Source organism: Kogia breviceps, chromosome 5, assembly GCF_026419965.1.
Source record: "Kogia breviceps isolate mKogBre1 chromosome 5, mKogBre1 haplotype 1, whole genome shotgun sequence".
Lineage (NCBI taxonomy): Eukaryota > Metazoa > Chordata > Mammalia > Artiodactyla > Physeteridae > Kogia > Kogia breviceps.
The window spans coordinates 45671130-45689102 of NC_081314.1; the positions used below are offsets into that span (position 1 = coordinate 45671130).

The following is a 17973-nucleotide window of genomic DNA, read 5'->3' on the forward strand; positions in this document are numbered from 1 at the left end:
AAGTATTCTTTATATTTATCAAGGCTCTATATCTAATAACGAGTCTACAGGAAATACAGGGGCTAGATGTACATGCTAAATGTAATCATACCACAGGGATGCAAACAGGAAAATGTGGGAAATTCAACAGAACAAACGACCTGGTTTTGTAAATAAACAAATAAATAAATAAATAAGGAGGAGGAATTGTTCCAGATTTTAAAAGATTGAAGAGACAAATTAAATGCAATATGGGAATTTGTTCCTGAAACAAACCAACCAACTATAAAAATATATATTGACATGTACCACAATGTTCATTGCAGTTCTATTTACAATCTCCAGGACATGGAAGCAACCTAAGAGTCCATTGACAGATGAATGGATAAAGGAGATGTGGCACATATATACAATGGAATATTACTCAGCCATAAAAAGAAACGAAATTGAGTTATTTGTAGTGAGGTGGATGGACCTAGAGTCTGTCATACAGAGTGAAGTAAGTCAGAAAGAGAAAAACAAATACTGTATGCTAACACATATATATGGAATCTAAAAAAAAAAAAAAGGTAGGGATGGTGGGAGGGAGGGAGACGCAAGAGGGAAGAGATATGGGAACATATGTATATGTATAACTGATTCACTTTATTGTGAAGCAGAAACTAACACACCATTGTAAAACAGTTATACTCCAATAAAGATGTTAAAAAACAAACAAAAAATAAAAATTAAAAAAAAATAGTTCTGAAGAACCTAGGGGCAGGACAGGAATAAAGACGCAGACGTAGAGAATGGACTTGAGGACACGGGGAGGGGGAAGGGTAAGCTGAGACGAAGTGAGAGAGTGGCATGGACATATATACACTACAAAATGTAAAATAGATAGCTAGTGGGAAGCAGGCACATAGCGCAGGGAGATAAGCTTGGTGCTTTGTGACCACCTAGAGGGGTGGGATAGGGAGGGTGGGAGGGAGACACAAGAGGGAGGGGATATGTGTATATGTATAGCTGATTCACTTTGTGATACAGCAGAAACTAACACACCATTGTAAAGCAATTATACTCCAATAAAGATGTTAAATATATATATATGTATATATATATATATATATATATATAGAGAGAGAGAGAGAGAGAGAGAGAGAGAGAGAGAGAGAAATAATTGGAGAAATGGGACCTGTTACTGTAGACAGACTTAGGAGACAACTGGAGAAATGTGAAATATCACTATGATTATGTTAAAATAAAAATAGTTCCTATCTTTTAGACTCTTTAAAAAATTCTTAATAAAAAAGAGAGTTGCCAGAACTAGTGGTAAAGAAAAAGACACTGATATGTTTGCTTCACTCTTCGAAGAGTGAGGGAAATGACTGCAAAAGGGGAGTAGTCCGATGGCAGGTGCTTCAAAGGAGCTGGAGTTCTTTAGGGAAGAAGAAGTTATTGTGGTCTGGAATCAGCAATGAGGGGTAAGGAGACAACTACCCGACCCCCAGACCCAGTAATACTTGACATAAAGAAGAAAAACACCTCTACTTAAGAAGGCTGTAGGAGAAACACTGGTCTCAGGAGTCAGCAGGTTTTTTACTTCGAATAAAAATGTGAAGTGTACTTTCAGTGATAAGGCTGAGTTCAGTCTGCAAGGCCACAGGTACATGCTGCAGGTTGTGCACTGCACAACTCTAGGTCTAAGTGATGGGCCCCCTAGAATTGAGCAAACCATGACTGTAGGTGGTGACCCTGTGAGTCTCTCTTTAAATCCTAGGCTGTTCTAGGTTTTTCTTTCAGGGAGGGGAGAAGAGAGCTACACCACAGACCCCATGCTCTGATTTCAGACAGAGACTGGATCAGGCCACTTGTCTCACTTCGAGTCCTTTCAGGTCCATCAGCCTATAGGAGCCCCTCTCTGCATTGCCTTTGCCTCCCTGTTTCTGGACCAGGAGTCAAGCAGTTTGGAGACTTCCCTCCACACTCTGCATTTTTGTTCCATTTCTGGTCCACAGAGATGTTTATCCTATTTTTGAGTTCAGATAAGTCTCTTTTAAAAATATATTTCAGGGGCTTCCCTGGTGGTGCAGTGGTTGAGCATCCGCCTGCCGATGCAGGGGACGCAGGTTCGTGCCCCGGTCTAGGAAGATCCCACATGCCGTGGAGCAGCTAGGCCCGAGAGCCATGGCCGCTGAGCCTGCGTGTCCAGAGCCTGTGCTCCACAATGGGAGAGGCCACAACAGTGAGAGGCCCGCATACCACAAAAAATAATAATAATAAAAAATAAAAAATAAAAATATATTTCATAAATTATTGATCTCTTTAGAGCCAAATGTATGTCTCGTCCTTCCAAGTATGAACTTATGATACCATTTTCACCAGAAGTCTGAGCTCCCAGGGACTTTTTTTTTTTTTTTTTTTTTTTTTTGCGGTATGCGGGCCTCTCACTGTTGTGGCCTCTCCCGTTGCGGAGCACAGGCTCCGGACGCGCAGGCCCAGCGGCCATGGCTCACGGGCTTAGTTGCTCCGCGGCATGTGGGATCTTCCCGGACCAGGGTACGAACCCGTGTCTCCTGCATCGGCAGGCGGATTCTCAACCACTGCGCCACCAGGGAAGCCCCCAGGGACTTTTTAAGAGGTCCAAAATGCCATCCTCTCCCAGAGGCATTTTAAAGTGAATGGAATGAAATAGAATTTTCTAAAGGAAGTTATATGGTCATTTCTTTATAGCAACATGATACCCAGTGAAATAAACTGACTGTTAACACAGGTTTAAGAAAATTCAATATTTAAAAAATCCGATGTATAATCCTCTGTCATTACTCAAATTATAGGCAGATTTCTTAAAATTCATATTGGCCTAAAGCTTCACATGGGGGAATTCTATTTTTTGTGAATCTGGAACACTAGAACAGGAATAAAACATCCTGGCCATGATAATAAACAGAAGACACACTGATAATTGCTGTTATAATTTCAAAGTTATGGTGAATCCAACATCAGAAATGTCCTGTGCTGAATTTTAAAATGCACCCATTTACTCTGTTCAATTCAGGGCAGCTTCAGGACTAACCTGTTCATACTTGTATCACCTAATACTTCTATCTGACCACAATATTTAGACTTCTCAGACTGACATAAGTCCAAAAATTCTGTTTCCACATTTCCAAATACTCATTTAATCCTAAACATAGATATAGCCATAGCAATAGTTACCATTTATCTTTATTTTACATACATTATCCCATTTAATCATCAAAATCACTCTCTCTTTGACTCTTAGCTTTACAGGAGATACAGTGACTAAGAATCAAATAATCTTGAATTATGGCAATGATTAAAAGCCAAAGCTGTGCCCCATGCTAAAGTGAGAGAGGCAGGAAAGAGAAAACGGTAAACTTGAGACCTGAGGAATGCGTCATCTCCTCCACCTGTACCCTCTCCCTCCTAGGCACTTCCTCCCAGCAAAGACATCAACTATCCCTTTTGGAAAGAATCATCCACTGGAATTCAGCCTGGAGACAAGGGACAACTTAAGAAACCATCTCACTCTAGGTTACTGTATCATATAAAAGCTGAGGTCCAGAGAGACAGGTAGGGCAATGAAGCCTATTGCCAGGTAGCAACTGCCAGGTCAAGGTTTGGATTTAATAATTAGGACTCAACATGATCTCTGGTTTCTGAGTTAACAAAACACAAATCAACCAAGTCTACCAAGCTTCTGAGAAAACTGTAAAACTCTAAACCAGGCAAACAAAAAGTTGTGATTGTTGTCCCTATAGCAATCTGTGGCTCCACCTCACAACAACGTTAAGTGGGCTGCTAAAATGTACGGACCCCAGTAAGGAAATCCTCCCAAGTGGGAAATCTTCCCAGAAAGGCAATCTAGAGTTGCCAAATTAACCAAGCAACTAACTTTATTGCTAAGAAAAAGAGTTCTCAAGATATTCCCGGCCAGCTGGGTTTTTGCTAGGAACCTGGTAATCACAGTGTGCTGTTTTCCCTTCTCCCATTTCCCAAATTGTTTTCATTGCAGCCGCCCTGTTTTCCCTTCGTCATTATAAACTGGGAATATGGGGGAGAGGAGAATAATTAAAATTTGCATTTATTTATAGTTTTCCAGACCAGAGAGTTGGACCTGGAATGACTGGATTAGTCTAGGTTATCATCTTTTACAGAGGGGATGGGTTTGTTTTCAGTTGCATATAGAATAGCTGCAAAGTTAAGTAGTGCATTTCTGAATTATACATACGTGTGAATAAGGGAAAGTATGTGTGGTGAGCAGATTGTAAGGGGATTAGTGATTTCTATGTCCTCGTATTCACATCCTTATGTAAGTCTCTCCACTGTGTATAGACTGGACCTTGCTTCCAGTGAACAGAAAAAGGCTAAAGTGATGAGATGACACTTCTGAGTTCAGGTTATAAAAAACTGTGACTTATGTCTTGCTCACTCCCTCTGTGCCCTTCGTAACTGCTCTGACAAAGCTGCCAAGTTGTGAGCTGCCCTGTGAAGAGGCTACATGCAAGGAACTGAGAGTGGTCTCCAGTCATCTGCCCTCAATTCAAAAGATGTTGATAAATGGAATCTTGCCAACAACCTTATCAGTGAGCTTGGAAGCAAATCCTCCCCAGTTGAGCCTTCAGGTGCCACTAAGCCCTGGCCAACACCTTGATTGCAGCCTTGTGAGAAACTATGAGCCAGAAACCCCAGCTAAGCCATGCCTGGATTCTTGACCCACAGAAACTGAGAGAATAAATGTTGCTGTTTTAAGTCCCTAAGTTTTCAGGTGATTTATTATGCAGCCATCGATAACTAATACAGTTATGGTTGCTAAGCAGCCAAAAAAGATAGACTATATTGGATATCTGTTGGTTTCTGTCTGCCCAGAATCAAATGATATCTTTTCTGGTAAATATGCTTTGGTTTTCCTTTGGGAAACTCCACCTATTATTCTAAGTGATTAAGTGGTTTAGATGGGGTTGACTCATCATTCTCTCCACCTCCCAACGAAACATACTTGACCCAGACTTGGTACATGAGATCCAATGCTGAGACTTCTGCTGTAATTACTAAGGGGCCGGAGGGGAAAGCACTCTTTCTGTTGGACTTGAAGTTGGTAGAATGTAAGCCTGGAGCTACCAAGGCCGCAAAAGAGAGACAGCATTTGTGAAAATGAAGCCAATACAGAAAAAAGGACCATTGAGGAAGAGATATGATGGAACTCCTGTTGACCTTATTTAAGCCTCTGGATCCAGTACAGCCTCATCAGTCCCATCTCTTGACTTCACATGGACCAATAAATTTCTTTTGTTTCTTTATTCTTTACTTTCATTCAATTAATTTGAGATGAATTTATGAAAAAACAAAAGATTTTCAACATATTAATCTAGGAGGTCCCATGAAAACAGGAACCAAACCTGTCTTATTCACAGCTGTACTTCCCATTGCCTAGCTCAATGCCTGGCAAGTAGGGAATTGAATAAATAAATGAAATTGCTCTAAGAAAAAACTATGAATAGACCCAGCTTAGCAAAAATGCAATACAAATGTCCTATAATCACTGAGAGAGTAAGACCCCTTTACAAAAATAAAAATACTATTCTAGTCCTAAAATTTTGAAAGATTATTTGCAAACAATACTTTAAGTATAAAGACAATTTGGATTAGATAAGCTATTTAAAAACCTCCACTGTTCATCTTATCTTATATAAAAATCCTCTAATTCTAGGATGATTCCTTTTTATTATGAAAGAAAAACTTCTCTTTTTAAATATATTCTCATCTTGGGGCATTTCTGAAATTAAGACAATACTATATTAGCTAGCCACCAAGCACTACGTGAGTAAAAGTGTGTCCCCAAATCAGTTGATTAGAACTCACAATGCATTCTTTGTCATAGACACAATACTATAAATAATGTTTTGGTTCCCAGGTTGACTAACAAAAATATACATTTACACCATCACCTAGATCCAAACACTCATTTACAAGAAATACAAAAGACAGAGAAGTATGTCAAATCACACCGTGGGGATACAATTAGCAATGTCCACACTGTGGGGCTGGACAAACAATTTGGTTTCAACAAATAAATTGCAGGGGGAAAAACAGAGATGCAAGGGTAATCTACAGACTAAAAGAGACTTAAAATATATGTCAACCAATTGCAACATGTAAACCATTCCAGATTCTGATTCAAACAAACAAACTTTAAAAAATGTGGCATGGCGGAAACAATCGAAAATTTGAACACTTCTTGGATATTTGATAACATTAACTTCTTGGATATTTGATAACATTAACAACATATTTGATAACATTTGATAACATTAAGGAATTACTATCATTTTTAATGTATGATAATGGTATTGCGGGTACATTAAAAAGAGTCCTTATCTTTTAGCTGTATATATTGAAAACTTCATAGCTGAAATGATACCTGAATTTGCTTCAAAATAATTGGGGGGGGCTTCCCTGGTGGCGCAGTGGTTGGGGGTCCGCCTGCCGATGCAGGGGACGCGGGTTTGTGCCCCGATCCGGGGGGATCCCACATGCCGCTGAGCGGCTGGGCCCGTGAGCCATGGCCGTTGAGCCTGTGCGTCCGGAGCCTGTGCTCCGCAACGGGAGGGGCCACGACAGTGAGAGGCCCGCGTACCGCAAAAAAGAAAAAAAATAATAATAATAATTGGGGGAGGGGGAAAGTAGATATGGACATGGATGGGGCAGGCTTGATCATGGGTTGACGGCTGTTAGGGCTGGGAGATGAGTACATAGAGATTCATTATACTATTCTATTTTTGTGTGGTTTAAATTATCCATAATAAGCTTAAAAATTTTTAAATAAGAAAGTAGAGGGACTTCCCTGGCGGACCAGTGGCTAAGACTCTGCACACTGCAGGGGGCCCAGGTTCGATCCCTGGTCGGGGAAATAAGATCCTGCATGCTACAAGGTGCTGCCAAAAATTAAAAAAAAAAAAAAAAAAAAAAGAACAAAGAAAATGTATAAGGTACCTAATTATTATCAATCTGGTGACCATTATCCAGATTGTCTGTGAAAATCTGGATACTTAGTCTAAAGAATACCTGAACAGACACATCCAAGAAATCACAAGATGCATGCTTCCAAATTATTATTTTTTGATGTGGATCATTTTTAGCATCTTTATTGAATTTGTTACAATACTGCTTCTGTTTTATGTTTTGGCTTTTTGGCTAAGGCATGTGGGATCTTAGTTCCCTGCCCCCAAACAGGGATGGAACCCTCACCCCCTGCAATGGAAGGCGAAGTCTTAGCCACTGGACTGCCAGGAAAGTTCCTCAAATTTTTATAGTAATTATAATCATCTGAATTCGGAATACTGAAGATAGAGGCAACTGCTATGGATAGGAGAAAAAAAGGAAGAAGATAGAGTTCCCTTTCCTTTGGGAGAGAGTCTGCCATCAACACATTGTCTTTGGCCACTCCTCCTAACTTTCATCAACTAACTTTCCCATTTTATCTTGTCATAGGTAATTCTTAAAGAGGGAAGAAAATATTTTTTAATCAGGTTAAATAAACTCATACAATTATAAATAAATAAAATAATGTAACCCTGACAGTGATCAGCAGGTTATTATGTCTGCCTTGAGGTCAGCTCCAGCAGTTAAATCTAATTTGTTACAGCTTCCTTCCTTCTTCCTCAACTGAATGCACATATTCCCTCAATGCTTCAAGTTTCACTATCCCTGTTGTCAAACCCAACTTCATGTGCCAGAGGCACAGTGAGGCCAAACAAACCAAGACATTGAAGTTTGCAGCACAGAAAGGTTTATTGCAAGGGCTAAGCAAGGAGAAAGGGCAGCTCATGCTCAAAAGGCCCAAACTCCCTGACAGTTATGGGGGAAGAGTTATTAAAGGTAAGATTTGGGGTGAGGGTTGCAGGGTATGTGATTTTCTTCTGATTGGTTGGTGGTGACGTAACAGGGTGATGTTTCTGGAATCTCAACCTTCTGGTTCCAACCAGTCTGGGGTCTACATGCTTGTGGTCAAGCATGTAGTCACCATCCTCTAGCTGGGTTGGGGTCTTAGTTTCTGTAGACCAACTCAAAGATATGGGCTTTTGTACCAGGGAGGGCCCCACAGGGTCTTGCTCAGTTTCAATCCCCTCTTTTCTTTGATACTCCTGAACCTTGAGGGGAACAGATGAGGGACAAGAAAGGGAATAATGTTTTGGATAGAGAGGTTAACCATAAACCTGGCAGAGAAACTCGGGTTTAGGGGGCCTCTATTTCATCCCTGCCTCAACACCATAATTTCAGTACCTGTGGGCTCATATTCTATGTCAGTGAAAGGTTCTTATTTTATGTCATGAAAAAGTCACTAATGGTATAGTTAAAATATTTCTAGTATGACTGAATCTTTATAAACCTGATTTAAATATTAATGAAGATAATTCCATTTTCTGTATTGTAAACTAATATGAAAAGAAGATTTAATCAACCTGAAACATAATCATACCTGCATAGTCCTTCTTTTAGTTAATGTTACTTGAAAATCTTTCCACTCCCAACGTTGCTCCACCACATGTGCAAAAACAACATGTCCATTTCCACAGGCTCCAGCGATCTGGGTGCCATCAATTGACCATGTGATATTAAATATGCTGCCAGTGTTGGGCTTTTCTAAAGCATATGACCACTGGGGAAGAAAGAACAAGAATAGAATCAATTTATTTCAAAAACATTTTAAAGAAGTTTCAAATTGAGCATATGTTAACATACTAGGATGATTTTTTTAAAAGAATGTGTCTTTATTCTAGAATTATTTAGAAATATTTTTCTTAATAAAATGATAGCATACTGAAATGGAAGATATAGATGTGCTTTTTAAAGTATACAGTAGAATATATAATATGATAAAAGAGTATGAAATCGCTCAAGAACTGCAAAACACCCACACCATTTTGATTTACATCATTTAATTTTAAGCAGCTAATATTAAACGGGTAAATACAAAGATTACGTAGGAAAAAAACAGACATCTTACTATTAATTCGTAAGGATCTCTATAGTCCACACATCTAAAAATTTGTTACAATATTTCAATAGTGTCACTAAAAATTGAAACTAAACACACAATGTAACTAAAACACCTCTAAAACACATATCTTAAACCATGAAAGTACAGGTAAATAGATATTTTCCTTTCTTCTTTCTCTCACAGTGCAGTTAAGTAAAACCTCTTCTAGAATCTGTTTGAGAAAGCGATCTAGCAATATCAATAAGCATCAACTGGAAAAAAGAGAATCTTGTGTGTGTGTGTGTGTGTGTGTGTGTGTGAATAAGACAGTAAGAAAAAAAAAACTTTTTCAAAGATGGTATTATATGCATTTTCTTTCATTCTTTCAGATGAAACATACATATTTACTAGAAAGATGATTGATTTATTTGACTAAATTTATTTATAGTCTCTTTCCATTCTTTTAACCTTACAGACTACAGTCAAATTAAGTCTTGATTTTTTGTTGTTGTTGCCATTGGGTGGGCATTTATTTTTGTTCTACATTGTTTTGTTTGTTTGTTTGTTTTAATATTCATTATCAGCTATGGGCTCCCTGACAAAAAATTTGGAGAAAATAGAAAAAATTCACTAATCCACACTACTATAAAACAAGACTTTAAATTCCCAATAAAAGTTCACATATCCAATAAAAAGGCTGTATGACTCTTACTACCCACTGACACTTTTCTCCAACTCCTTCTCATCCCCCTTCAAATCTCTAACTATTGCTTAAGTAAAAGGCTCTATGATAACATTACTATGAAGAAGGAAATGAACAAACTGTAAGCTTTGCTTCATCAGCAGCATAAATATATATACATAAAATTGATATTTTTAAACTATTTACTTTAAAGCATGATTTAAAAATACCCAAAGAACCAAATCACCCAGAAAAATCTTACTAAAATTAAACATACAAATATTTATCTAAGAACTCATGATGCCCAATCCTAAGAAGAGAAAATGAAAAGAAATTTTAGATATTATCATCACCCTATATTCCTCTGACTTCTTTCAGAGTCCACAAAAACCATGATACCCAAGTTATATTAAATTCTTACCTTCTAAAAAATTATTTCTTCCTCTTTGCGATTACTCTAGTAATAAAAAAAAAAAAAATACAAGCACAAGCAAATCATCAGAGAAGGAGTCTTGAATAGTTACTAAATTTGAGGGGACAGGGTTATATTTTGTCCAATCAGTAAAGTTAATAATTTTTATTGGTAAATCAACAAGATTTATCATTTGTCCTTTTTTTAAAAATTGAGGTATAGTTGATTTACAACATTGTATTAGTTGCAGGTGTACAACACAGAGATTCAAAATTTTTTTAGATTATACTCAATTTAAAGTTATTATAAAATACTGGCTACATTCCCTATGCTTATGATTTGTGCTTTTAAAGAGACTTTTAATGCTCTAAGTCTCTTTTCTTCTCCAAATAAGCCATGGAACACTGGATTCACATTTGCATTTCCAACCACTAGAAAGAAATGAAGCAGCCTCCCTCGATATAATTTAGTGGTGCTAGCAGCAAGAACCCTGAAGATGAATTTTTACCTATCCCTCTCACTTATGCTAGTCTCTTTGACCAAATTATCCCTTTGTTTAAGGTAGTGTTACTCAAAATGTGCTCAGGCCAGCACCATCTATATCACTTGTGATCTTGTTAGAAATGCAGATTAATAGGCCCCACACCATCCTATTGAATCTGACCCTCTAGGGGATGAGGACCAGGAAACTTTTTGTTGTTGTTAGTCTGTTTTTCTTTTTAAATTTTTTTTATTGAAGTATAGTTGATTTACAATTTTGTGTTAATTTCTGCTGTACAGGAAAATGATTCAGTTATACATATAAATATTCTTTTAAAAATATTCTTTTTCATTATTGTTTATCATAGGATATTGAATATAGTTCTCTGTGCTATACAGTAGGACCCTGCTGTTTATCCACCCTGTATATAATAGCTTACATCTGCTAACCCCAAACTCTCATTCCATCCCTCCCCCAAACCCCCCACCACCACCTTGGCAACCACAAGTCTGTTCTCTATGTCTGTGAGTCTATTTCTGTTTCGTAGATAGGTTCATTTGGGTCATACAGTATTTTAGATTCCACATATAAGTGATTTCATATGGTATTTGTCTTTCTCTTTCTGACATACTTCAATTAGTATAATAATCTCTAGCTGCATCCATGTTGCTGCAAATGGCATTATTTAGTTCTTTTTTATGGCTGAACAGTATTCCATTGTATATATATACACCACATCTTCTTTATCCTTTCATCTATTAATGGACATTTAGGTTATTCAGGAAACTTTTAATGAGCTCTTCAGGAGATTCTTAAGCATCATAAAGTTAGGACACTCGTCCTCAACTCTGTACATTAGAATCATCTGGGAAGCTTTTTTCAAAAAAAATACCAAAAACCAGGAATACAACAAAATAAATCCAGAATTTCTTGGGGTGGGGTCTGGATAGGTTCTTAAAAGTTCTCTGGGGGCTTCCCTGGTGGCGCATTTGTTAAGAATCCACCTGCCAATGCAGGGAACATGGGTTCAAGCCCTGGTCCGGGAAGATCCCAAGTGCCACGGAGCAACTAAGCCCGTGTGCCACAACTACTGAGCCCACGTGCCACAACTACTGAGCCTGTGCTCTAGAGCCTGTTAGTCACAACTACTGAGCCCACGTGCCTAGAGTCCATGCTCTGCAGCAAGAAAAGCCACCTCAATGAGAAGCCCGCTCACGGCAAAGAAGAGTAGCCCCCGTTTACTGCAACTAGAGAAGGCCCGCGTGCATCAACGAAGACCCAACACAGCCAAAAATAAATAAATTAATTAATTTTTTAAAAAAGTTCTCTAGGTGATTTTAATGTAGAACCACTGTTCTAAGAGAAAAGCAAAATCTGTGATTCGCTTTAAGACTATCATTAGCTGCTGACTCACTGTTAATACCAAGCCAATGAATTTGCTAACACTTGAGATTACATGACCTTTGTTTTATCCTCTAATCCAGCTTCTCTGTTATGTATAAATTTTTCTTACATTCATCAAGCTAATTTTTTTCTTTGAAACTTTTTATTAGAATTTTAGACATAAAGTATAATAGGAAGAATAACATAAAGCAGTGGTTCTCAAACTTTAATGTGTATTAGAATTACCTAGAGGGATTGTTAAAATAAATGGCTGGGCTCCAGTTTCTCTGATTTAGTAGATCTAGGGTGGGGGCCAAAGTGTTTGCATTCTAGCAAGTTCCCAGGTGGTGCTCAAGCTTCTGGTCCAGCAACCACACTTTGAGAATGGCTGGTATAATGAAGCCCCATTACCCAGTTTCCAGCATTTATCAACTAATAGGTAATTCTTATCTCATGTGTACTACCACCATGGCCCAGATCATTTTGAGGAGTCCCTCACATCATATCATTTCATCACAAAATACGTCAGCATAAATCACTAAAAACACAAAGATTTTTTAACCCAACCTCAATACCATTATTAAACCTAAAAACAATTAACAGTAACTCCTTAATATTATCATAGTATCTAGTCACTGTTCAAATTTTTCCAATTGTCTTTTTTTGTCTTCAGTTTGTTGGAATTAAGATACAAATAAGGTACAATCATTTTGATTGGTTGTGAAGTCTCTTAGATTTCTTTTGATCTATAAGTTCCCCTTACACATGTTCTTCTCCCTTGAAATTTTCTGTGGTTGAAGAAACTGGGTCATGTCCTGTTGTTTCCCATAGTCTGGATTTTACCATCTGTATTCTCATGGTATTAACATGTTAGTCTGTCCCCTTTATTTCCTGTTAATTGATAGTTAGATCTAGAGTCTTGATCAGATTCAGGTTTGATCTTTTTGGCAAGAAAACTTCGTAAGTGATGTTGTGTACTTCCAGCAGGAAGCATTTAATGTCCGAATGTCTTCTTATGCTGTTAGCAAATAATAATCATTGCCTAGGAGGACTAATTCACTTACAGTTGCAAAATGGTAATATTCCAATCCATCTTTCTTCATTTACTAACTGTAATAGTGCTACAAAAAGAAACATCTCTTCAACTATTTGGTTACCCTGGGATACAGTTCATATATCAAAGGCATAATAAATTCTTGATTATTTCCCCTTAATTATTAGTTTTCAAAAATATAAATTTGAATAGTGACAATATTATCAGTAGATAATTGATAATATTAAGAAAGTACTGTTAACTGTTTTTAGGTTTAATAATGGTAGAGGTTAGGTTAAAAAAGAAGTCTTTGTGTTAGTGATATATACTGAAATATTTAGTGATGAAAAGATGTAATGTCAGGGATTTGCTCTAAATGATCTGAGCCATGGAGAAGTAGGTGGTGGTATAGATGAGATAAGAATTAGCCATTAGTTAATAATTGTTGGGTAATGGGTAAATAAAGATTCATTATACCAGTTGGTTCCCTTGTAACTTCCAAATGTAACCAAGAAATGTTACTGTTTAGTATCAAGAACTCATTAATTTTAACATATTTGATGTGTTTTTATAAATACAGTTGCTCCTATTAGCCCAATTTTAGCCAGTGGAATCCCCTTTCATTTGCTTCTTTAATCTTTTTGACAGAACCCTGTAGTCTTTGATCACTTCCCCTGCTTTGTACAATGACAAAATGTTCCAGTCTCATTTTTATATTTCCTGACCCACACCTGGCATCAGTCTGTTCTTCCAGTGAGTCATGGTGCACTTTATGGAAATACGGAAAATGGTACTGCAAAAAACCCCCACAAGTGCTAAGGGTGCTTGCTGTTACTGAGTTGATCATTAAAGCATTTTCTAGGCCTTTTTAATAGACAGACCTAGGAAATTTTTTCACTAACTCAAACTGATACTTCCAATTCAAATCCAGGAACTGTAGGATTTTTATCTACTCTCTCCAATCTTACCTCAGTATCTGCTTTCACTTAGCCAAAAATCCAAGCTCTTAAGAGCATCAATATAAATACTCAGAATACCAACATCAACACCACAAGCAAATAGTTACAAAAGAGTTAAAATTTTTTTTCATTCTTTTGCCCTTAAGCTTATTTCCCTTTTTTAAAAAAATGACAACGTTATTGAGATATATTTCACGTTATAAAATTCACCCTTTTATAGAATTCAGTAGTTTTTTCAGTGTAGTCACAGTTGTGCAACCATCACCACTACTAATTTCAGAACATGTTTATCACCACAAAAAGAAACACATGCCCATTAGCAGACACTCCCATTCCCCCCACCCTCACCCCCAAGCTCCTGGTAACCACTAATCTACTTTCATTTTCTATTCTGGCCATTTCATGTAAATGAAATAATACACTATGTGGCCTTTTGTGACTGGCTTCTTTCACTTAGCGTAATGCTTTCAAGGTTCATCCATGTTATAGCATGCATCAGTATGTCATTCTTTTTTATTGTCAAGTTATAGTATTGTATGGATATACCATATTTTGTTTCTCCATTCATCATTTGATGGGCGTTTGAGTTTTTCAACTTTTTTTACTATTATGAACAATGCTGCTATGAACATCTTGTGTACAGGTTACTGTGTGGACATGTTTTCAGTTCTCTTGTATACATACTTAGGAGTGGAATTGCTGTGTCTGTGGTAACTCTATGTTTAACATTTTGAGGAACTGCCAAAATGTTTTCCAAAGTCTTAGGATAATTTTCTGTTGAGTCTCTACTGTAACCACAAGGAACAGACAATCAAATCATTTAAAGTCATTTGGACTAGCTCCTCTCCGGGTAGGTATACAAATGACTGAATACACAATTAGGCTCATTTTTAAAATTTACTTTGGTTTTAGGAATTGCTTTCTAAAAATTTAATTTTGTTTTATAATTATGTAAAATATTTACAGGGTATCAAAATTAAATTTACCCAAAAAGTATATAAAACAAGGTATAATCAAAGAAGTCTAACTTCTATCCCTTTTCTCTCTCCTATTCTCTCCTTTACAATATTGATAATTATTTTTTAATTTTATGTTTTATCCTTATATCTTCCTTCATTATAAGTGTGTATGTGCACAGCTGTGTGTGTCTCTGTGTGTGTGTGCATGCACCAGCATTTATCTAAGAAAGGGGTAGGAGTAGTGATATAAATATGTCCAATATGAAGACATTATCTATTGTAGTATATGGATATACATACTCTTTTATAGCTATTGATAGTATGATCAATATGTTTTTACGTACTCTGTATATCCATACATGTGACTTCCAGATTGCTACAGCGGAAGCTAAAATCCTCCAGTGGACTCCTTGAAAGACTCATGGGAATAACATTCCTTGAGTTCTTGCATGTTTATACCAGTATGCTTATGACCTTTATACTTAAAAGTCAGAATAGCTGTAGTATCCTATGTTAAGCATTGTACAGTGACGCTATTAAAATCTGATGGCATTCTGATTTTCCTCCCCTTATGAGTGACTTGTTCTTTTCCTTGGATGCCCACCGGACTTATTTCTTCTTCTTTAAACTCCTACAGTTTTATTAGTGTGTATCTGGGTGTTGGCCATCTGGGTCAATTTTCCTAGGTATCTGGTATGCCTTCAATATCAATTTCAGATCCCTTAGGTCTGAGAAAATCTTTCTTGAATAGTGGCTTTTAGTATTTTTCTGTTCATTGCCTTGGACTTCTCCTTTAAAGATTCCTATTATATGTACTTCAGATTTTCTCTGCCAATCTTCTGTATCTATCACTTTCTATCAAACTTTCTATGTCTTTTGCCATTTCCTTGCTTCCATTTCACATTTTATTTATTTTAAGGCATCATCCACTGTGTTCATTTGCTCTTATATTCCTTCTAGTTTGGTCTTCATTTCTGTAATAAATTTTCCTTTTTTAAATAATTCCCTCCTGAGTTGTCACCCCTCCATAAAAGTCTCCCATTCTCCCATTACCTCATTTCCTAGTTTTTCTAATTCTGATTTATATGGTTATTTCATAGCTTTTGTCATGGTTTGAAAACATCCTTCAACTTCTTTTGAATTAACTGGTTGCAATGCTTGTCTGTTTATGGCATGGTTTTGTTGTCTTTGGTAACATTATGTGATTTGACTGTGATCCTGATCTTCTGCTCATTTTTAAGTGAAATGGGTTTTGCTGTACTTTTGGGAGGAAAGGATGTTCCAGAAGGATAGCTCTAGAGCTCTCTCTTCTGTTGTTTTCTCACAGTGATTAAAAAAAAAAAAAAAAAAAAGCCTCCATTTTTTGAGACTAGCATTCTCTGTTTCTTCTCCAATTTTATTTGGATCTATTCTCATCTTTGCTCAATTGTGTCTGTTCTGATCAAACTGGATTTTAATCTCAGCAATTTCTGCAGTACAGGGCTTTGTCCCAAAAGGAAGCTTGATTTGTTAGTTTGAAGAGTACATTCGACCCAGACATCTCCAGCACTGTCAGATCCTGTCATGATTCCCTTGCACTCACTCAGAATTGGATTCTACAGAAATTTCTTTCCAGTTTCAGCTACTGTTCTCAGATTGGTCTGTCTCACTTTCAGGTATCTGTTGGTGATTTGGGAGTTCTTCTTTCCTTGTGGTCTTAGAAACCTGGCTACCTTTGCTCTGCTTCCTCATACACAGATGCTGATACCATGTATACCTGTCAATGGTACTTCCGGGAAAATCGTATTTAGGGTTTTGTAGGGATAGAGTACCACCCACTTTTGCTGTAGTTGCTATCTGTAGGTTTTGGTTATAGTCTTTTCCTTTCTCTGTTTTATGAGGAGATTTGAGAGGACTGAGAAACCATGCCACTATACCCAACAACATGGATAAATCTCACATACACGGTTGAATGGAAAAAGTCAGACAAAAGTGTAAATACCATAAGATTTCATTTATATAAAGGTCAAAACTGATCTGTGATGACAGAAGTCAGAATAGTAATTACTGTGGAGGGGTAACTGATGGGGGGAGGCACAAAGGAAATTTCTGGGTTGTTGATAATGTTCTATATCAATATGGGCGATGGTTTCTTTGGTACTTGTATATATAAATAATACTGAGCTGTACACATAAGATACTGTATATGGTTTATCTCAATTTTTTAAAAATGTTGCCTCTGCCATTATCATTCCCCCAACCTATTTTATTGAAATTATACTTTGTTTTCATATTTTGAGACATAATATTGATCTAAAATAAGTAAACACCAATACTAAAAAATAAAAGGATATATATAAAAATATATATTTATAGTAATCATAATCATGTAAAAATGCTCAATGACTTGTAAGGTACACAGAAAATGAAAATATTTTATTTTTTGGTATGTTATGGTTATGGGTATTATTTTTTCTATTTTTTGTTATCATTATTTTTGTTATACTGTTTTTTGCCATAAATTTCTTCAATATATAAGCTGTCTTGTGTATTTAATTAAACTATTTAATACTAATTACTATTTGTGCCTTCACAATACTGGTAAGGTTTTCTATTTTTTTTCATAATTCCAAGCAATAAATTGTAGCTAACACGGTTTTCTTAGAATACAGAATATGAAAAAGTATACATAAATTACTTTTGATTTGGATAAGTGAAAATAATTTATAAAAAAATAATAATATGAATGAGTAAAAAAACAAGAAAAACAACAGAAAAAGTAATTATTATAAAAGTTTATGGAACACAAATGTGATCTGTATTCACAATACGTTATCCAAGTAAAACACCAATTTTTTTTAACATGTTTATTGGAGTATAATTGCTTTACAATGGTGTATTAATTTCTGCTTTATAATGAAGTGAATCAGCTATACATATACATATATCCCCATATCTCCTCCCTCTCTTATCTCCCTCCCACCCTCCCTATCCCATCCCTCTAGGTGGTCACAAAGCACAGAGCTGATCTCCCTGTGCTATGCAGCTGCTTCCCACTAGCTATCTATTTCATGTTTGGTAGTGTATATAAGTCCATGCCACTCTCTCACTTCACCCCAG

At 36.7% G+C, this 17973-nt stretch overlaps 1 protein-coding gene across 6 annotated transcripts in view; it reads right to left on the minus strand.

Annotated features, from left to right (window-relative positions):
• The window catches only part of IFT80 (intraflagellar transport 80), a 115269-nt gene that overhangs the window by 36198 nt on the left and 61098 nt on the right, over nucleotides 1–17973 (minus strand). For all 6 annotated transcript variants that reach the window (XR_010840657.1, XR_010840656.1, XM_067033942.1 and 3 more), the window contains one exon: nucleotides 8465–8644. Coding sequence is in view for 4 of the 6 variants with exons in the window: in XM_067033942.1 (XP_066890043.1) it covers nucleotides 8465–8644 (180 nt within the window). In the remaining 2 variants the exon portion in view is untranslated. The remainder of the gene's footprint in view (nucleotides 1–8464; nucleotides 8645–17973) is intronic.